Source organism: Orycteropus afer, unplaced genomic scaffold, assembly GCF_000298275.1.
Source record: "Orycteropus afer afer isolate SDZICR_OR568_19922 unplaced genomic scaffold, OryAfe1.0 scaffold00344, whole genome shotgun sequence".
In the NCBI taxonomy this organism is placed as follows: domain Eukaryota; kingdom Metazoa; phylum Chordata; class Mammalia; order Tubulidentata; family Orycteropodidae; genus Orycteropus; species Orycteropus afer.
This window is the reverse complement of record NW_006921931.1, coordinates 1,239,335-1,261,912: the sequence shown is the minus strand read 5'-3', so window position 1 is coordinate 1,261,912 and position 22,578 is coordinate 1,239,335. Positions and strand designations below refer to the sequence as shown.

General features: G+C 36.0%; 1 protein-coding gene across 1 annotated transcript in view; it reads left to right on the top strand.

Moving 5' to 3' along the window:
* EML4 (EMAP like 4) overlaps window positions 1-22,578 on the top strand; it is a 123,505-nt gene that overhangs the window by 58,741 nt on the left and 42,186 nt on the right. Inside the window, exons 8-14 of the mRNA XM_042782495.1 lie at window positions 5,516-5,639; window positions 6,211-6,360; window positions 10,078-10,147; window positions 11,446-11,556; window positions 13,547-13,642; window positions 17,922-18,056; window positions 18,172-18,307. Of these exons, the coding sequence (XP_042638429.1) occupies window positions 5,516-5,639; window positions 6,211-6,360; window positions 10,078-10,147; window positions 11,446-11,556; window positions 13,547-13,642; window positions 17,922-18,056; window positions 18,172-18,307 (822 nt within the window). The remainder of the gene's footprint in view (window positions 1-5,515; window positions 5,640-6,210; window positions 6,361-10,077; window positions 10,148-11,445; window positions 11,557-13,546; window positions 13,643-17,921; window positions 18,057-18,171; window positions 18,308-22,578) is intronic.

Genomic DNA, 22,578 nt, shown 5'->3' with positions numbered 1-22,578 from the left:
GGTTTCCAGCCAAACAAAGTACAGGCATGTGAGTTAAACATTTACCTCAAGTAGACACACGCCCTGGAGAGAACAATCATGGGAGAAGGAAGTGCTGCTTATGCACAGGGAGACAGCTCAGGGGGCAGGAGAGTATGGAGGGATGGACCCTGGGAAGTGGTAACTATGGGGAGGAAGTAGGGGGGGAGCTGTTGCATTGTGGTAAACTGTTATCAATGACATGAGACAAAGTATATGTGAACTGCTGTATGGAAAGTGAATTTGCTCTGTAAATCTTTACCCAAATCACAATAAATAAATAAATAAATATTTGTCCTGTGATTTACATATTTCACTCAGCTTGATGTCCTCTGAAATTCATCCATGTTACAAGGTGATTGACCGATTCTTCATTATTTTTAATGTTACATAGAATTCCATCCTGTATGTGTACCATAGTTTGGTTATCCATTCATCTGTGGGTGAGCACTTAGGTTGTTTCCATCTCTTGCTAATGCACATAGTGCTGCAGTGAACATGAGTATGCATATATCTATTTGTGTCCCACATCTCCCTCTTTAAGATATATTCCTACTAGTGGAATTGCTGGATCAAATAATATTTCTGTTCCCAACGCTTCTCAGGAGCACTCTTTTCCACAGTGATTGTACCATTTTATCGGCTCACCAACAGTGTATGAGAGTTCAGTCTCTTCACACCCTCACCGTTATTTGTTGTTTTCTGTCTTGTTGAACTTTGCTGTTACTGTTCAAATGAGATGATATTTCATTGTTGTTTTGATTTGCAACTGTCTAATGGCTAATGATCTCAAGAGTTTCTTCATGTGTTTGTTGGCTGCCTGAATATCTTTTTTGGTGAAGTATCTGTTAATGTCCCTTGCCCATTTTTTAAGTGGATTGTTTGTCTTTTTGATGTTGAGGTATTGAAGTTTTCAGTAAATTTTAGAGATAGGTCCCTTGTCGGATATATCATTGCCAAATATTTTCTCCCAGTCTGTAGTTTCTCTTTTTACTCTTTTGGAGAAGTGTTTTGATACACATAAGAATTTAATTTTTAGAAGGTCCCAGTCATCTAGTTTCTCTCTTGCTCTTTGTGCGTTTTGGGGTATGTTTGAGAGTCTATTTATGCCTTAAATTAGGGCCCCTAAGTTTGCCCCTCTTTTATCTTTGATGAACTTTATAGTTTTGGGTTTTACATTTAAGTCTTTGATCCATCTTGAGTTCATTTTTATTTATGGTGTGAGGTGTGGATCTTGGTTCATTTTTCTGCAAAAGGATGTCCAGTTTTGCCAGTACCATTTGTTAAAGAGACTGTCTTCCCCCACTGAATGGGTTTCTGCCCTTTGTCAAAGATCAGCTGTCTATATGTGGGTGGATCTGTTAAACTACTCTATCACTGTGTTGTTCTTAGGTGCTGTTGAGTCAGCTGTGACTCAGTGACCCTGTGCACAACAGAACAAAACACTGCCCAGTCCTGTGCCAGCCTCACTGTCCTTGCTATTCCTGAGCCCATTGTTTCAGCCACTGTGTCATTCCATCTTGTTGAGGGCCTTTCCCTTTTTCACTGACCCTCCCCTTTACCAAGTATAATATATCCTTCTCCAGGGAAGGGTCCCTTTTGACAGCATGACCAAAGTAGGTGAGACAAAATCTGGCCATTCTCACTTCCAGGGAGCATTCTGGCTGTATATCTTCCAGGATAGATACGTTAGTTCTTCGGGCAGTCCATATTACTTTCAGTATTCTTCGCCAACACCATAATTCAAAGGCATCAACTCTTCTTTGGGCTTCCTTATTCATTTTTCAGCTTTCACATGCACATGAGGTGATTGAAAACACCATGTGAGTTAGGTGCACCTTAGTCTTCAGAGACATCTTTGCTTTTCAGCACTTGAAAGAGATGTTTTGCAGCAGATTTGCCCAGTGCAATATGTTGTCTGATTTCTTGACTCCTGCTTCCATTGCTGTTGATTGTGGAACCAAACAATATGAAATCTTTGACAACCTCAGTCTTTTCTCCATTTATCTTGATGCTGCTCATTGGTCCAGTTGTGAGGATTTTTGTTTTCTTTTTGTTGAAGTGTAATGCATGCTGCAGACTTGATCACTAATCATATTCAATTAAGAATATTCATTTCTTTGTACATAATCTAGGAAGTGGTTAAACTGGAATTCAGTTCAATGTCTATCTGTATCACAAAGCTTATATTCTCTCCACAATACTGTACAGCTTCTCTCTTAGTCCCCAGAAATGTTCATAGTACCCAGGCAGGAGATAAAGTCTTGAGATTAATAACATTTCATTAAGCAGCAGCTTCATTATTGAATACTGATAGCTGTATACTAGATGAGCAACAATCATGAGATGGGTAATTTAATAATTTCTTGTTTTCCTTTTTCTGCTGTGAATAGTCCCATGACCCATCCCTTTCCCCTGGACTTTTGTGGTAGCGTAGAGTGAGGGCAGCCAGAAGGTAGCAATGGAGTAAAATAAACAAATTGAAAAGTCCTTAGATCAAGAAGTCTAGGAAAAAAAAAAAGTCTGTAGTGAAAATTTGATTCTACGATAATTGAGAAACACAGGTTCTTCATCTGTGATTTTTCACCTCACTCCCAAAGTAAAAGCTGTCCTCTTAAAAGAAGAGGTTGCAAACTGGTGATCTGTATGCAAAGATGTATGTTTGGCCCACCAGTATTTTCCTTTTTATAGTAAAGGAGGAAACACTTAAAAATTGGGAAATTTCACAGTAAATAAGATTTCTTATTTATTTTGCCAAGTGAGAAGATTTAGCAACTAACTCTGAGTCCCACATCCTTTGCTAACTGGCTGCTGTCTCCTTGAAGTGAGACAAACCAATGCCTCCCATTCCCAGTCGACCTGTGGTCTCCCACTTCTCTCATGGGCATTTCCTGTCTGACGCTGCCAAACCAAAAAAAAAGGGGGGGAGCTCTGGTGGCATAGTGCTGCAGTTAAAACCCACCAGCCACTCCGTAGTGATAGCGCCTCAGAGTCTGAAGGAGGGGTCACTATGAATTGTATCCTACTCGATGGCAGGCATTTAAATTTATGAAAGCTATTTTAAAGTATAGATGATAGAATCCACAGAACTCTAGTTTATCTGCCTGCTTTTGCTGTTCTGTGGATGGTCATTTTAAAGTTTATGAAGAGATATTACTTCATTAAGTCATATATAATATTCAGGTCCTAGAGAGTCTTTAGCGTTATCACAGATCCTCAAAAGGCAGGGAGGAAGTATTGGTTGAGGACTTCATATTAAGCTATACCATGTAATGTCTTCTTAAATTGATCATAATCCTTAGTAGTAAGCAGTGTTACCATTTTATGTATTAAGAAAGTGAGGCCAAAGTCATATAGCTAATAAGAAGTAAAACTGGTTCAAAACAGGTCAGTCCTTTTCCAAAGCTCATGTTCTTTCCACTATAACATATTGCCTGTATCTCAGTCCCAGGAATTGTCCATATTATCCTTCAACATACTATTTATATTACCGGTTTATAGGCAGGGAGAGCATTTTCATGCTAACATGCATTGTTGATTTTATATCATATTATCGAAGTCCCTTTGCTTTTTGCACTTATTTGTGCTTATGTTGCTTGACAGTTGATAAAGAATCAATATAATATTCAGAGCTGTCTGTTAACAAAGTAGAGTATGTTCTTTTCTTTGAAGTTTTCGCTAACACTTTTCCCTTTGCTGGACATCCCTCCACTTGTAAATGGAAATAGAAGCATCTATTCAAGAATTTATAATCTTTAAAAAAAATAATAGTGAGAAAGTGACATGATAACAAATGTTGTTGTTGCTATGTGCCGTTGAGTCGGACCTGACTCAAAGCAATCCCTCCTTGGGCTTCTGAGGCGGTATGACTATGGAAGTAGATTGCCCAACCTGCCTTCGGAGGAGTGGCTGGTGGGTTTGAACCGCCGGCCTTCTGGTTAGCAGTCAATTGCCTTAAGCACTACGCTACCAGAGCTCCCTATGATAACAAATGGATACCTATAAGAATGCAAGCTATTAAAAAAAAAAGGACAATGACATATAGATAAGGGTAGTTGCTAAAGAGACATAGTTGAAACTGGTAATCATTTAGTTATCTAAGTCCATCTATGCTAAAAATCATCAGGAAGCAGAGCCCACTCCAGATTCAGGAGTAATAAAGACACACATCATGTGGTGTTAAAACCATAGTGTGGGAGGTCTTCCTCTGTTCTTAGATCAAACCTTAAGGCCAAGTGCACTTGCACTGTGAGTAATAATAAAAATAACTTGAACTTCTCACCCATAATAAGCACAATTAATCTGACTCTGAAGAAATAATTTAAGACAGTTCAGCAAATCATTTATATCGCCTTCATTTTCCAAGGTTTGCATTATATAAACTATTGAATAGTTTTGTACTCTCCTCCTTACATAGTTTAGGTCATTATTAGAGATGCTAGAGCTGTATTTCAGCCTCTGGTTAATTGTGGTAACCACATTTTCACTTTGGCTCTGATGGTATTTTCATATCATACCAGACAAGTTGGCAAAGCCTAGACATTTTCTCTGCTTTTGTGGTCAGTCCTTTCTTTCTCCTTCATGTTTAGGTTCTTTTGTAAGCATTTCACAATTACCATCAGCATTTGTTAAACCTCTCTATCTGTATGTAGGTCACTGGGGTGTGCGAGGGGCCATTGAGAGCTGTTTGAAAAAATTAAAAGGCATGAGAAACAGTCCTGTCTATTAAGTGAAGTAAAAGATGTGCAAAAACTATTGATTTGATTCTGGATTAGACTTTTTGAGCATTTTCACTTTTGGACTAGTACAGATCTTATAAACAACTATTTGTATAAATAAAAAATGTTTTAGAACCTGTAATTAGAAAACTGGTTCCTAGCAATGTCTTGAAAATGCTAGTGTAACATTTATTGAATTTGATTGTTTAGAGGCAAGGCTGATGGTAAGCACAGTTGTTAAGAAGGAGAAGTTAGTGCTCTTTACCTCCTATCTTAGCTCTGCTTACATGCTGCCTAGCAAAGCTTTTAGTCCCTCTGTTGCTTTTCCCATTCTGACTTATGAAGGATATGTGGTAGATTCTTAGGCTCTATCTTTTACGTATCATTGACTATCAGTTGAGTCAATTAGAGCGTTAGACACAGTTGTTGTCTTCCCAGATAACCTCTTCTTTCCACCTGCCAGAATATTATTTTCTTTTGCATATTTCTACCTCAGCCTTCCTAGCTGATTGGTAGAATTATGTCAGCTTACACATATTAAGTTATATTTTAATTATGAAAATAGTTATTTAAGAAAATGAACAATGGTTCATTTTCCTATGATGTTTTGGACTTGATTTTCATACTATATAATGTGTAGCAACAATCATTAAATATACTGCAGAGAAAATGGAAGTACCTATTTGTGTTCTGTTTTTGTTATGTCATACTAATGAACCACTTTTTTATGATCATTCAGAAAATACATGTGACTTAATTTTTGTCTTCTTTTTCAACAGAAGGAGAATATATTAAAATGTTTATGAGAGGTCGGCCAATTACAATGTTTATTCCTTCTGATGTTGACAATTATGATGACATCAGAACAGAACAGCCTCCTGAGAAGCTCAAACTGGAGTGGGTGTATCCTTTTGTACCATGACAGAAAATATATTTGCCTTGTCTCTAGTTGAGAAGCATTAGTTTACCTAAACTCTATTAAAATTTTCTTTATTAAATTTACTTTTTTGGTATAAGTAGAGAATTGCAAAAATAAAAAGGCATATTCATCTCTACTCCTTTCTCATATATGTTCACTGTTAGCAATATAAAGCCATTTCCTTGGATAGCCACAAAGTGTTATTTTCCTTTCCACCATTTACTGTGATATATTTGATTTCATTACTGTATTCTCCATCGGAGCTAAAACTCCATGGAGATAGAGGATCCACATTTGTTTTGTTCACCACTGTATGTTCATTCTGATGTGTTAAGAACTCAAAATATATTTGATGAATGAGGAGAAACTAAGATTTAAACATATGAAAAGACTCAGAGTTGTACAGTGGGGTAATGATGGGATACAAGTTTTCTAATCCATTCCAGTCTTCTTCATTATACATTCTTGATACCCTTCACGTATCCATGAAACAATTACTAATTTAACACCTTGAAAATTATATTTATTAAAAACCTTAACTCTTTTTCTTTTAAGATATGGTTATAGAGGAAAGGACTGTCGAGCTAATGTTTACCTTCTTCCTACTGGGGAAATAGTTTATTTCATAGCATCAGTAGTAGTACTATTTAATTATGAGGAAAGAACTCAACGACACTACTTGGGTCATAAAGACTGTGTGAAATGGTGGGTATCGTTTTACATTTGTTAATTTTGCTCTGTCATGCTTTCATTTTTGTATTTTTTAAATTTAGGTTTTATAGGAAGTTATTTCATGTAGAGAGTTCAGAATTTAAAGATATTATGGGGCATTCTAGGAGCTCTGGTAGCATAGTGCCTAAAGCACTTGACTGCTAACCAGAAGGCTGGCGGTTCAAACCCACCAGCCACTCCTCGGAAGGAAGGTTGGGCAATCTACTTCCATAGTGATACTGCCTCGGAAACCCAAGGAGGGGTCACTATGAGTCGCGTCCAACTCGAGGGCACATAACAACAACAACAACATGGGGCATTCTATAAGGCGACAGTGGTGGTTCAGAGGTAGAATTCTCATATTCCACGAGAGGGATGCAGGTTTGAGCCCCAGTCAGTGCACCTCATGTGCAGCCACCACCTACCTGTCCTTGGCCACTTGAGTGTTGTTTTGATGCTGAGTAGGTTTGATGCTGAGATGAAGGTAGAAAGAAGGGCTGGCAATCTGTTTCTGAAAACCCCATGGATCACAATGATCTGATCGGCAACTCAGGTGTGGTGCAGGACTACAAAAAAAAAAACAAAAAAAAACAAAACTCAATGCTGTTGAGTCACATCCAACTCATAGCGACCCCTCCTTGGATTTCTGAGGCGGTATCACCATGGAGGTGGATTGCCCAACCTTCCTTCCAGGGAGTGGCTGGTGGCTTTGAACAGCCTTCTAGTTGGCAGTCAAATGCCTTAGGCGCTACGCCACCAGAGCGCCCATGGCGCAGGACTTGGGCAGCATTTTGTTCTGTTGTATATGGAGTCATATGAGTTGGGGGCCAACTCAGCAGCAGCAGCAGCTAGCAATAACAATGTGGGGAATTCTATTGAATATAATTTTAAAAGAAAAAATAACTTACAGGCCTCCAAAATAGTTTGTGTGGAATCAGCAATAAGAAAATACATCCTCCATAAATAGAGATTTGGACCACTTCTACTTTTTCAGATCCATTGTGTTTTTTTTCTTCTGGCCTGCAGTATCAAAATATATGTGGGACCCACTGGGTTTTTACACATTTCTGAATGTGATTATTGGTTTTTAAAGATAAACTTTGGGCTTAAGGAGTTCTTTGTTTGTTTGTTTTGTTTCGAGAAAGAAATCCTGTTTGAATAAGGATCATGAATATCAAACTGTAAAAATATGAGAACTTCTTTTTAAATGCTTAGGTGTGCTTTAAAATTGCTTAATAACTTTGTTACTTTTTAGTTAAATTCAGTCATTTATTACTTAAAGCCATTATTTTCTAACATTGAAAAGCATCTCTTCTTTTTGTTTATACTATTCTGGCAACTTTATCTTGAAATAAATTAACATGTAACTATTATGATATTATATAGACAGTGTTAAACTTCTAGAGATATTGAAATACTGCCTTATACACTTTAAAATAATACCTATACAACGTTATTTATTCCATCATTGTTTATGATGGTAAAGTTTGGAAACAACTGAAATATCTTTCAGTTGAAGACTAGTTAAGGTATACTATACTCAGGTTACTATACGAAAAAAGGTTACCATATATATATATAAAAAAGGAGCTCTGGTAGCGTAGTGCCTAAGGCACTTGACTGCTAACCAGATGGCTGGTGGTTCAAACCCACCAGCCACTCCTCAGAAGGAAGATGGGGCAATCTACCTCCGTAGTGATACTGCCTCGGAAACCCAAGAAGGGGTCGCTATGAGTTGGGTCTGACTTGACGGCACATAACAACAACAACAACAATAATGTATAAAAAAGGAGCTCAGGTAGCACAGTGCCTAAGGCACTTGACTGCTAACCAGAAGGCTGGCGGTTCAAAACCCACCAGCCACTCCTCAGAAGGAAAATTGGGCAATCCTACTTCTGTAGTGATAACTGCCTCGGAAACCCAAGGAAGGGTCGCTATAAGTTGGGGCCGACTCAACGGCACATAACAACAACAACAACATATATAAAAAAGAATGAGGAAGCTCTTCATATACTAATATGAAAAGATCCCTAAGATAAACATATTCTTAAATAAAATATTAAAGGGCAGAATAAAGTGCACAGTGTTCTATCATTTGTGTAAAGGTAAGGTGGAAAATATGTATTCATCCTGTCTTTTACATATGTAAAAATTTTCTAAAGTGATTAATAAAAAGAAACTAAGTATAGTGCTTACTGCTTATTTAGGGGAAAAAACGTAAAGGCAGATGGCATCTCAGTAAATGAGGATAGGATGGGAAAGAAACTTTGTTAAATATGTCTTTTTATGTTGTTGTTGTTGTTGTTTGCCATCGAGTTGGACCCGACTCATAGCGACCCCTCCTTGGGTTTCCGAGGCAGTATCATTACGGAAGTAGATTGCCCCATCTTCCTTCCGAGGAGCAGCTTTTGATATTTGAACCATGCAAATAGTATTACCTAATCTAGAAATTTCAATTTCAAAGCATTTTTAAAAACAGTATCTTATTTAAATATGGCAAAATGTAAAAGTGTTAGACTTTTAGTTATCTTTAATGTAGTTGACCTCAATAGATAAAGAACATAAACTATTTAAATAAGAGACAAGAAAATTAAAGAAACATTGATAAACTCTAGCCTAATCAAAAAGAGATTATTCGTATCAATCAAATTATCAAAGCATTCAAAAGATACAGTATTTAATATGGGGAAGTTGTAGTGAAACTTTTAAAACATTTTTTATGACAATTTAAATTGATTCTTCTCTTTTGGAAAGTAGTGAGCAATACATATCAAGAAACAAAATAATTTTTTTATATTCCACCAGTTGGTTGCAAGATATAGAAAGATTGTAGATGTAGACTTGGAAACATTTTTTTAAAATGTTTGCTAGTCATTCTTATGTGTATGATGAGCAATTTGGGTGTATATATTGTACTATTTTCAATTTTTATGAAAAAAAAAAATTCCTTGTCCCAAGTTTGAATTAAAAGAGTTTATTTAGCATTAAAAAATAATTTAAAAGGTTGGAGGCATTATGTGTGCAATGTTCAGTGCTGTTCTTTTGCAGAGAAGATGTTAAGTCTGTAGTAGTCATTAGAATTATGTAGCAAAATGGACAAATACATTTTTGTAGCAAAATGGACAAATACATTTTTAAAAAATAATATTGTGTTTTTGATGAAGGCTTACACAGCAATTTAGGTTCCCATTCAGCAATTTCTACACAGTTTCTTCACAGATTGGTCAGTGATATTGGTCACATTGTTTACAATATGTGAACATTCTCATATCCATTCTAATTGTTCTGTTTAAAAATGCTTGTTTTAATAGGTTAAAATCACAGATTGCAAAATTGCATCTTCACTATAATAAAAATGTGAACATGTGTAAGTGTATACACAGACTAGAAATGACCTTGAACAAATGAAAACTGTTTTATTTGTTAACATGCCTCAGTTGCAGGTTAGTATTTCTTTGAATTGGTGCCCCATTAATTTGTCTATTTAGTTTAACAAAGGAAAAAGTGCAACTGAAAGCTTAGGAAAAATCCTTCAGATAATGATATTTTATATGTGTTTGATTTGCTACAGAAAAATTAAAAAATTGTCAAAATGAGATTTATTTTGTGATTTAAAATTATTTCTGTTAGAAAAATGTTGGTTCAGAGGCAGATTTCTGCTATTTCACGTATTTCCTGTATTTAAAATTATTGTTAACACTGCTTTTTTAGCCTTGCTATACATCCTGACAAAATCAGGATTGCAACTGGACAAATAGCTGGAGTGGATAAAGATGGAAGGGTGAGTTATGCATTCTGCACCTAGTGAAATTGCTTTTGGAATGGAGTTGATTATAATTTTAATTAATTTATTTTGTTTATTATAATAATTTTTTCTTGTAAAATTTAACTACTAAAGAATTTCTAATGTAAGCAGGGAGGGAAAAAAAAAACAGTTAACAATGTAGGAACATTTCAAAAGACAAAACTCAAAAGAGAATTTTTTAAAAAATAAATGCTCCCTCTAAGGAAACTGTACTTGTAAAAATGGGAGGGCTAATATACTTATTACATTTTTCTTTATAAAGAATAATGTAATGGTTGCCAGCATCTACTGCATTTTCCCTTAGTTCATAGAGCTCTTTGTTGATGCATGACTGGAACTGACAGCACTGAAGAAATTTCATTTACTATTCAGTTTTATTAAATTGGTTTATAATAAGTCCCTTCTGTCTAATGATCAACAGCAAATACTAATCAATGATGAGTTTTTAGTATATGTATGACTGTATTTATGACATTCTGTGGCTTCATTTTCATTAAGAGAAAAGGAGTGGAGGGGGTTATATTGAATGACTTTCATGACTCAGTTCCAAATTCTTTTTTAAGGACTATTTTCTTAGCAATTTATTGGACACTTATTGTAAAATAAGTCCCTTTCTCCAGGATTGAAAATGGCAGTGTTAAAAGCAAGGTATCCATAGCAAGTTTGCTTGGATTGCAAATCTGATTCTGCCATTTAATAGCTTATTTTTTTAGATGTTTACCCATCCCTTTTACTTTATAAGGGAGCTCTGGTAGCATAGTGGCTAAGGCACTTGACTGCTAACCAGAAGGCTGGTGGTTCAAACCCACCAGACACTCCTTGGAAGGAAGGTTGGGCAAATAACTTCCATAGTGATACTGCCCCAGAAACCCAAGGAGGGGTCGCTATGAGTCGCGTCTGACTCGACGGCACATAACAACAACAACAGCAGCATTACTTTATAAAGATGACTGGCAGTTCTGAATGATTGTGGTGTTTATGTGCATACACCTGAGTACCATTTAGGAATCCCTGGGTGGCACAAGTGGTTAGGTGCTACACTACTAACCAAAAGATTGGTGGTTCAAAGCCTCCCAGAAGCACCTTGGAAGGAAGGCCTGGCAGTCTGCTTCCGAAGGGTCACTCCGTGGAAACCCCATGGAACACAGTTCCACTCTGCACACGTGTGGTCACCGTGAGTCAGATTCGACCCCATGGCAACTAGTAAAAAATACAAAAAATACATATATGCCATTTGGTCCTGCTTTCCTTTGTTTCTCCCTTTGTTTTTGCAGCCTCTTCAACCCCATGTCAGAGTGTGGGATTCTGTTAGTCTCTCCACACTGCAAGTTATTGGTCTTGGAACTTTTGAGCGTGGAGTAGGATGCCTGAGTTTTTCAAAAGCAGTGAGTAACAGTTTTTAAAGAAGTAAAACTGAACAGAGAAAGAGAAAAGAAGTTAAACTCAGCTTTGTGTGTGTATGTCCATGGAAAATTATAACTCTGAATTGGAAACATGAAATGTTAGCTGTTTTTTAACTCTGGCCAGCATCTTAACCTGAGTGCTAAAGTATTTTAGTTTAGATACAAAGCAAAATATTGTACTTAATTATACCCATTTTTGTTCTGTCTTGAATTAGGATTCCAGTGTAGTAGCAGGAAATAGAGGAATATGTACATAGCATATTACAGATTGAAACAAGCAATAAGGCATCCTTTTGTTATCAGCTTGGATCAGGAAATCTGTTTTATTTAGACCTGAAACTTTCCTAGTTCTACACAAATATTAACTTTTCTTGGTGTCATGTTACAGAAAAGGAAACAATCAAAACTTTGGGTTCACTACAATCATGAATTAGCCTGTTTTTTAATTGATGTACTGTGGGTTTTAAATTCAGTGTCTAGCAGTTTTATCTAAGGCTTAGGCTTTGTTCTTGGTGGGGAAGGAGGGAGAAAATGTTAACTCATTTAGACATTTGATTTCTTTTTGAGTTACATGTAATTATGATTATAGAGTAGTATATAGGAAATCTATATTTTAGGATCCATACCTTTTAATTTCAAATACAGATACCCCTCTAGATCTTATTGCGTCACATTTACGCTTTTAGAATCTGGTTACGCATTCACGTTTTCCCTTCAGTTCATAGCTGTCAGCAGCTATATTCTAGATTATGGGGGTTTGCACGTGGACAAGGAGGATGAAGGGACTCTTAAGGTAGAAAAGGTAATATGGGGTACACTTTGGAATTTTGTTTGCTTGAAGGCACTGAATATGTAAAGTACCAAAGACAGAAATTAGGAGAAAGGCAGTTAGCAAAGCAGGTAAAAGGACAGAAACCATTAGCAATACTTTTATTACTTTTGTTTTAAAAAATGTGTAACAGCAGTTGTCATTTTGTTGATACTGTTGTTAAGTGTTAAGATTATCCTGGATTGCTTCATACGCTTAACTTTTCCTAATTCAGTTAATCTTCCAGTTCAGGCTAAGGGAAAGGTAAAGAGAAGGGAGGAATCTTTGTTACTCCTCATTACATAACTCTTCACCACACTAAGGAGCTCTGGTGATTTAGTGCCTAAGGCACATGACTGCTAACCAGATGGCTGGCGGTTCAAACCCACCAGCCACTCCTCAGAAGGAAGGTTGGGCAATCTACTTCCGTAGTGATAGCGCCTCAGAAACCCAAGGAGGGGTTGCTGTGAGTCAGATCCGACTCCATGGCAGTGGGTTTGGGTTTTTTTTGGTTCTTAACCACCCTGTTTCTCTCTTGCATAGACATTATAAGATATATCACAAAGTGCATTTTAAAAAAAGAGACTCATTTAATATCACCCACAGTTCTTTTTCTTAAACTGGGAGACTTATATTATGTAAATTAAAATGGTTTCAGAAAAATAGAAAATACTCTTATTCATGTTCATATAAGTCAGGTATATCATGGAAAACTGAAATCACCAAACTTTAAATTAGCCATTAATTTTAGCTTATTCCATCAAATTATCAAAATTTACTCAGGAGCAAAATTTGAAATTATGTACATTATTTTCCATCCATCTCAAGGGAAAATAACTTTAGTACAGATAGCAAAAAGGTAGCGTAAAATGCAGAGCTAGGATATTCTCAAATGAATTATTTGCTATCTGAATAATAGAAGTGGCAAGATGGAAAATTAATCAACCCAGGAAAAAATTAAAAATAGGATTCTTTTTGAAAAAAGAATCTTAATTATGTTTATGAAGAAAATACAGTTTTAGTAAATAGTAGTCTCATGTTTCAAAGAGCCATGAGTTTAAAAGTTTTTTGATTATCTTAATTTTAACAGTTTCAATATGCTATTTATTTCTTTGAAAGGCAGCCTTATCCAAAAATTTTTAAATGCCTCTGACTTTTCCTTAGGACTCAGGTGTCTATTTATGTGTTATTGATGACTCCAATGAACATATGCTTACTGTATGGGATTTACAGAAAAAATCAAAAGTAGCAGAAATAAAGGTAAATCAATTTTTTTTTTTTAAATTGAATACTAATAAAACTACACTCATGTACCACTTCATATCCATTTGGCAAATATCTGACGGCAAGTATGTCTGTAGTCCTAACCCCTGTAAACCTTACTGTGTTAAAAATTCAAGGTCCATACAGTGGTTTGTAATAAACAAATGGGTGCTACTTTGCAATGCACATCAAGACATTATTGTTTTTGTTATTATTTTATTGTATAATGTTGTATTTTGTATTATTTATGTTAAAGGTGTTTTAGTGTATCAGGAAATGTTACTTTATTGTCTTTATGCATAGAAGGTACACTATATACTATATACAAAGACAGACGTTTGACTGATTGATATTAGATACAAACCATATCTAAGTGTTCTAATTTACATACCAGTTTGACTTAAAGACAGACTTAGGAATGGAACTCATTCATAATCCAGGGACTAACTATATAATATGGTGTTGTAACATCCTATTTCACAGAACCTATCATAGACATTAAGCAATGCTTGACTATATTTGTTTTATGGATCCTTAAGGCTTGCATATCCTTACATTTCAAGAGCATACCCACACTGACCAAATTTCTCAGGTTTATTGACATGTCATTATTATTACAGTGATGAGCTCTGATGGCATAGTGCCTAAGGCATTTGACTGCTAACCAAAAGGTTTGCAGTTCAAACCCACCAGCCACTCTGTGGAAGGAAGACTAGGCAATCTACTTCTGTAAAGATTTACTGCTTCGGAAACCCAAAGAGGGTTTCTGTGACTCGGAATCGACTCTGTGGCAGTGACTTTGATTTGTTTTAATTCTTATAGTATTACCAGCACAATTAGAAGTGGCAAGATGGAAAATTACAAGATAAAATAGGTAGCTTGAAACTATTTCAGTGAAATTTCAGACACGTGCTCCTGAAATGCTCAAGTGAATGGATACCCAATCTCAAAATTAGCTTCTGTGATAAAATATGTTATTTAGTTCCGTCTAGGAAGTTTTAAAAATCTAAAGGGGAGAAATTTAACCTCAGGACTATGGCTGGTAAGTTTTTTGTTCTGCATGGTTGTGGAATTGTGTTGTTCAGCATTACAGCATTTATAATTGTGATAGAATAGTATTGATCCCTTTGTGTGGGTCAGGCTAGAACTATAACTTATAAGAGAAAGTCTGTCAGCCTGTAGAGTCCCACATCAGATTCAGCCCAGATCTCTTAAAAGGTGTCTCATAGAAACTATATTTGTAGACATCTTTATTTGAATGTCCTCTCTTGTAAGTCAGAATCAATGTATCCAAATTTGTGCTAATCATTATCCCAGTCTCAAGCCAGTTTCTCCTCTTGAGTGATTGACACCACCACCTACCTAGTTGCCCAAGGTAGAAACGTGGCTATCATTCCTGACTCCTTTTCCCTCACTTCTCATATCTAGTCAGTGAGTGAGCTCTCTAAACTCCATATACTAAATGTTAATATTAGAATGCTTTCCATTGCAAGTGACTGCAAAATAACTAAGGTAACTTAAAACAGAATTTATTGATTCATGATATATAATGAGGAAAAGAAAGCATAGTGCCTGAGGCATTTGACTACTAACCAAAAGGCTGGTGGTTCAAATCCACCAGCCACCCCTTGGAAGGAAGGTTAGGCAATCTACTTCTGTAGTGATACCGCCTCAGAAACCCCAGGAGGGATTGCTGCGAGTTGGATCTGATGCTAGGCAGAGAGTTTTTTTTACATATATATATATATATATATATAATAACAGTCAGGGGCGGATTTTACCTCAGAAGTAACTTGATTCAGGGGTTAGATCACTGAATTCTCACTCTACCTTCTTACCTTCTCCCTGTGTTTTGACCTTTTATATACCACTATAGTAGAATTAACTGTAAATGAATTCTCTCCTTGATTAAGTCACAAGAATTTGGAGGAGTTCATGTATAAGTTTTTACTTTATGTATGTTTAAAATTAAGTTAAACAATTTCAAAATCTTACTGACAGAAATTAAGACCTTAAAAGATTGAGGGAGACTATAATCATGGATGGAAGACTCAATATTGCAAAGATACTACTTTTCTGCATATTTATCTATACTCAATAAGTTAGAATTCCAGCATGATTTTTATAGAACTTGACAAACTGAATATATGTGGAAATATGAAGGGGTAAGAAAAATCAAGGCAATCTTAAAGAAAAAGATTAAACTTGGAGATACCAAAACCACATAATTTTGTATTTATCGTCATTAAGACGTTGTGGTGTTGGTACAAGGATAGAAAAACAGCAATAGAAGAGACTGGAAAGTACAGAAACACCCACAAAAACAAATCAGTCACTTGATTTATGGCAAAATGTAACACTTGAGTGCAGTAGGGGAAAAATGAGGTTTTCAATGAATTATGCTAGATTAATTGGATATTCATATGGAAAAAATTACCTCACAGTATTCACAAGAAATTAGTTCTCAATGAATTATGGATCTGGGTGTGAAGAGGAAAGAAAAGGTTTTAGAAGAAAATATAGGAGAGCGTCTTCTTAAGCAGGTTTCATAAACAAGACACAGAGGCTACATCTGTAACCAAAATGGTTTAATGTCGTAGATATTTCTGTTTATATCGTGGGTGGTTATACTAGGAATATTTGTAATTTTCTAACCTTTGTTTATCTGGGGTTGTCATGAGATTAAATGGTTAAGAAGTTTCATCCAGGTTGAGGACTATTAAAGACTATTGAATTAATTTTTAAAAGATAGCATCATCTTGGAAGAGGGTGGGATCATCCTGGGATTAACACATCTTCAAATTTTACTTAAACCTGCTATGCATATATAGTTTCACACTAATCAGTGTGAGAACTGTACAACATGCAAAAGGTGCTGTACTTTTCTTTCAGTTTTTAAACCTGAATTCTAGCTACAAAAAGAGAAGCATTGAGATTAGATTTCCGTGTGTTTCATTTGTGTGTTTATGCAAAGGCACCTGAACCTAAATATTAGTAGTAAAAATGTAAAATTTGCAGAAATGTTGGAGCCATGAAAAAGGAAACAAATACTAGATCAACGCTTTCAAGTGCCATTTCTTACTTAATTTTTTTATTGTGATTTGGGTGAAAGTTTACAGAGCAAATCAATTTTCCATTCAACAATTCAAACATAATTTGTTTAATGAAAAATGTCATTCTTAAAATGTAAGAGCATAAAATATATTTTCTGTAGCTTGTTTTGTTTACAAGATTCCCATGTTGGCTTGCATTGAGAAAATGCTTTCATACACATAAAATTCTTCATCTTTGCTAAGTTAAGAAAATGGACATTAATAGCCAGTCCAGGTGCGTATCAGCTAACAATAAGCAGCTTGACAGGCATGTAGATTTCACTGCACTATTAAGTTTGAATATGTGATTTTTATCATAAACTATCAATTTAGTAAAAATGCAGTTATGATTTACTGAAATACTGTTTTAAAAATAATATCTTCAATTCAGATAAATTCAGTGAAAGAACTGTTCTTTTCATTCTCATGCCTGCTTTCTTCCTTTCTTCACTCCAGATCTTTAATTTTTTTTTTAAGGAACGGGGAGCTCTGGTAGCATAGTGCCTAAGGCACTTGACTGCTAACCAGAAGGCTGGCGGTTCAAACCCATCAGCCACTCCTCGGAAGGAAGATGGGGCAATCTACTTCTGTAGTGATACTGCATTGGCAACCCAAGGAGGGGTCGCTGTGAGTCGGCTCTGACTCGACGGCACGTAACAGCAGCAACAACAAGCATAAGATAACTTTTTTTCCATTTCTGCAAAAGTCAATAATGTCTGTCTATTTTTCAAGGCTTCAGTCTGAGGTACAAATGTCCATACTAGTATATTTTGTTGGATGAATGGGCCATAAAATTAGTACAAAGAAAGATGTTTTTTTCTTTTTTTTTTTTTGGTCAAAATGACAGTCTTTTAGACAGAATGTACATTGCACTTCAATTTCATGGTTTTAGTATACTTTTTCCCAAATGTGTAGGAAATTAAAATAATCTAAAACTAATTTCTAGAAATGTTTTCCTAATATAATTATTAGAAATATATAGCATCTAAGGTGATATAAAAGTCTAAGGACACCAAATGTAAGTCATTATTCAAAAAAATCTATTAAAATTTTTTAAGAGATACAGATCCTGGAAGAAAAGCCATTTTCTCAAATATTTTTCCCTTTCTTTGGTTTTCAATCATTGTAATTGGAAGTTGGCAAAAATAAGGATATACATTCATGTAAAACTTTGTTTTTTACAGACAACAAATGAAGTTGTTTTGGCTGTGGAATTCCATCCAACGGAGGCAAATACCATAATAACATGTGGCAAATCTCATATTTTTTTCTGGACTTGGAGTGGCAATTCACTCACAAGAAAACAGGGAATTTTTGGGGTAAGAATCAGATTGTTACAACTTCAGTAGTTTCGTAAAATCTAAATTTTTTATTATTGAGTAAGCATAAACTTATAATGCTAAAAGGGAAAACCTAAAACTTGTTTCATTGTAGAAATATGAAAAACCAAAATTTGTACAGTGTTTGGCATTCTTGGGAAACGGAGATGTTCTTACTGGAGACTCAGGTGGAATCATACTTATATGGAGCAAAACTACTGTAGAACCCACACCTGGGAAAGGGCCTAAAGGTACGGTATGCTCATATTAAAGTCATTGCTTTTAAATTTCACTTAGTGCTATTGCAGTTTCATCTCTTACCTGGCCTGGGGAAAGTGAGCTATAGTGGAACAGTTTAAGACTCACCAACATCCAACATGCCTTTTGTTTTTAAGGGTTGACCTTTATTTATTTATTTATTTATTGTTACTTTCTTGTATGTTGTTATTTATCCAGTTATTTATTATATAAATATTGCTTATATCGAATATACTGAATGCAGTAGAGCCCTTTCCCTTCACATGGTTATTACAAAAAATTAGAGTAGACATAGATATATGTTCATTTAAAAGTATAAAGGTTAACAGGGAAATCATCCTGGTCTTTTGTGTTTTCTGAAGGCTTCACACAAGAGATGATATTTAAGCTAAGCCATAATGAGTATACAAGACTGCAATAGATAGGGAACCTTGATTTAAGTTTTGAGAAAAATGCAAGATAAAAAATGATTGTCCAGTATCCAGGATATTGAGAGTACATTTGTCATGTAAAAATGTTAACAGAAATAAGAGATAGCGTACTTGAAGGAAATAAAATTTTAAAAAAAAATAGTGTTTTTTTTTCATTCCTCTTATCAGTGAAAATTCAAGTAGGGATTGAAGTACAATTTTCTGAGTCATCCATAAGAATTCTTAAAACTGAGTGAGGTCGCCATGGGAGAGAGAAGAGCTACAGGGGCTGAAGTGCCTTTAATCCTCCCACAGTTAGGTGACTGAAAAAGAGCCTGCAGGAATTGATGAAAGGAGGTTTATAAAGGAAAAAAGTTCACTGGACAGAACTCTGTTTAGTGCCACTGAACAACAGAGGAGAGAGTTTCTAGAAATAGCAGTGTTATAGGAAGGTGAAGAAGAAAAACTGAGGAAAGACCATTGGATTTGGTAGTTTGTGATTTCAGTAGAACATTGAGGCCCTGCAACAGATAAGCATAGAATAGCCAGTTTCTAAATGAAAAATTTTGAGTCTCCATGTTAAAAAATAGAATGGGAAGTAGAGAGTTACTAGAGTCTCAGTCAGTGATCTTTTCAAGGATGTCTACAACCTAAAAGTACAGTGGGAAGAGCCGATGGAAAGAGAGGGATTATAAATCTGAGAGAATGGGTGAATTGGGCATCAGAGAAAGGCTTGTGCTTATAAAAAAAGCAATAGCCTACATCTTATTTCAAGCCTGGAGCTTCAGAATGTAAGTGATGGAGGTCATAAAGAATCACTTTGCTCTCAGTAAAAGCAGTGTATGTTAAAACATCTATTAAAAAGATGTTGCTGATAGTGGATAATATGAGAACAATACTAATATAGAATTATAATAAAGAATCGATATGCTTGAACTGTGGTGTTGATAAAATGTTAAATACATTGGGGACTGCCAGAAGAAAAAACAAATCAGTCCTAGAAGAAATAACAACCAGAATGCTCCTTAGATGTGAATATGGCAAGACTTTTGCTTGCTTACTTTGCACACATCATCAGGAAAGACCAGTCCCTGAAAAGGACATCATGGTTGGTAAAGGAGAGGGTCATTGAAGGTGAGGGAGGTCCTCAGTCAGTTAGATTGACATGGTGGCCAAAACAGTGGACCTCAAACATAGCAATGATCATAAAGCTGGCTGGTCAGTATTTCATTCTGTTATACATATAAGGTTACCATGAGTTGGAGCTGATTCAGTGGCAACTGACAACAATAATATAATACAATAAAACACGACATAATCTGAATCTAGATTACTCAGAATTCTTAACAGTTTTAATTGGGATCTAGCTGGAACCCTTGATTTATCTATCCAAATCAGATTTATTAGAATGAATACAAAAACCAAAGACATAAAATTTAGAGGCATTATTTTCTAAGCAATTAGTGATTAAAATCATCCTTATTAACTCTGTAAAGCATGTGTCCAAGGAACTTTTCTTAACAGGCGTTGATTACCTTTTCTTTTATCAGCATAGTAATGACTACAGGATTAACTCTTCCCTGGGCTTGCTCTGGAGGAATCTGTGATGACAGAATGCATGGCATCTGATAGAATGGAAGAGGAGAGGAAAGAAGGATAAACTCAGAGTTCAGTCCCTATATCTTTTTTCTTTTTCTCACTGCAGTCCCTTTTGCCAGTCCTAGCACTAGATCTTAGCGGTCATTCAGCTTTACCCCAAATCTCAGAAATAATTTTATTGTTGGTAGGTGCTGTGGAGTTGGCTTTGACTCATAGAGACCCTGTGTACAACAGAACCAAACACTGCCCAGTTTTGCACCATCCTCACAACCCTTCCTGTGCTTCCACCCATCATTGCAGCCACCATGTCAATCCATCTTGTTAAGGGTCTTTCCCTTTTTTGCTGACCTCTACTTTTTTTTTTTTCCTTTTTTGCTGACCTCTACTTTTTTTTTTTTCCCCCTGCCAACCCTATACATGGTCATGGGCACACACTGACCCTCTGCTTTACCAAGCATGATATCCTTCTCCTGGGACTGGTCCCTTGTGACAACATGACCAAAATTCAAGAGACAAAGTCTGGCCATTCTCTCTTCCAAGGAGCATTCCGGCTGCACTTCCTCCAGGACGGATTTGTTCATTTTTCTAGCAGTCTGTGGTATTTTCCATATTCTTTGCCAGCACCACAATTCAAAGGCGTCAACTCTTCTTTGGTCTTTATTCATTTTCCAGTTTCCACATGCATATGAGGTGATTGAAAATACCATGGCTAGGTCAGGCACACCATAGCCTTCAGAGTAACATCTTTGCTCTCAACACTTACACTTCAAAGAGGTCTTTTGCACAGACTTTCCCAGTGCAATACGATACCTGATTTCCTGACTGCTGCTTCCATGGGTGTTGACTGTGGTTTCAAGTAAAATGAAATCCCTGACTACTTCAATCTTTTCTCTCCATTTATCATGATGTTGCTTATTGATCCAGTTATGAGGATTTTTGTTTTCTTTATGCTGAGGTGTAATCTATAATGAAGTCTTTGATCATCATCAGTAAGTGCTTGAAGTCCTGTTCACTTTCAGCAAGTAAGGTTGCGTCATCTGTGTATCACAGGTTGTTAATAGTTCTTCCTCCAATCCTAATACCATGTTCTTCATATAGTCTCGGATTATTTGCTCAGCATACAGATTGAATAAGTATGGTGAAAGAATACAATCCTGACACACTCGCTTCCTGATTGTAAACCATGCGGTATCCCCTAGTTCTGTTTGAAGGACAGCTTCCTGGTCTATGTACAGGTTCCTCATGAGCACAGTCAGGTGTTGTGGAATTCCTATTCTTTGCAGTGTGTCCATAATTTGTTATGATTCTTATAATCAAATGCTTTTGCATAGTCAATAAAACACAGGTAGACATCTTTCTGGTAATCTTTGCTTTCAGCTAAGATCCATCTGACATCAGCAGTGATACTCTTCATTCTACATCCTCTTCTGAATCCAGCTTGCATTTCTGGAAGCTCCCTGTCAATATATTGCTGGAATTATTTTTAACTTATCTTCAGCAAGGGTTTAAATTTGTGTATGATATTAATGGTATAGTTTGATAATTTCCACATTCTGTTGGATCATGTTTCTTTGGAATGGGCACAGATAAGAATCTCATCCAGTCAGTTGGCCAGCTAGCTGTCTTCCAAATTTCTTGGCATAAACAATTAAGTGCCTCCAGTTCAGCATCCATTTGTTGAAACATCTCAGTGGGTATTCCATCAATTCCTGGAGCCTTGTTTTTCACCAATTCCTTCAGTGCAGCTTGGACTTCTTCCTTCATTATCGTTGGTTCTTCATCATATGCTACCTCCTGAAATAGATGGACATTAACCAAGTCTTTTTGATACTGTGCTGAAATGAAAGAACTGAACAGAAGATTTCAAACACAGCTCGAGAAGACAAAGTATTATAATGAAATATGCAGAGCCTTGAGTTAGAAAACGAAAAGGGAGGAACACACACAGCATTTCTCAAGCTGAAAGTACTGAAGGAAAAATTCAGGTCTCGATTTACAATATTGATGTATCCTGTGGGCAAAATGTTGAATGATGCAAGAAAGATCAAAAGAAGCTAGGAGGAGCTGTATTAGTTCTCCTCAAAAATAAATTTATTCTTAAGTCCGAATTGCACCCAAAACACAGGTCTACCTCACCCTTTTCTGTGATTGTTGTTGTTGTTATATGCCATTTAGTCGGCCCCGACTCATAGCGACCCCTCCTTGGGTTTCCAAGGCAGTATCACTATGGAAGTAGATTGCCCAACCTTCCTTCC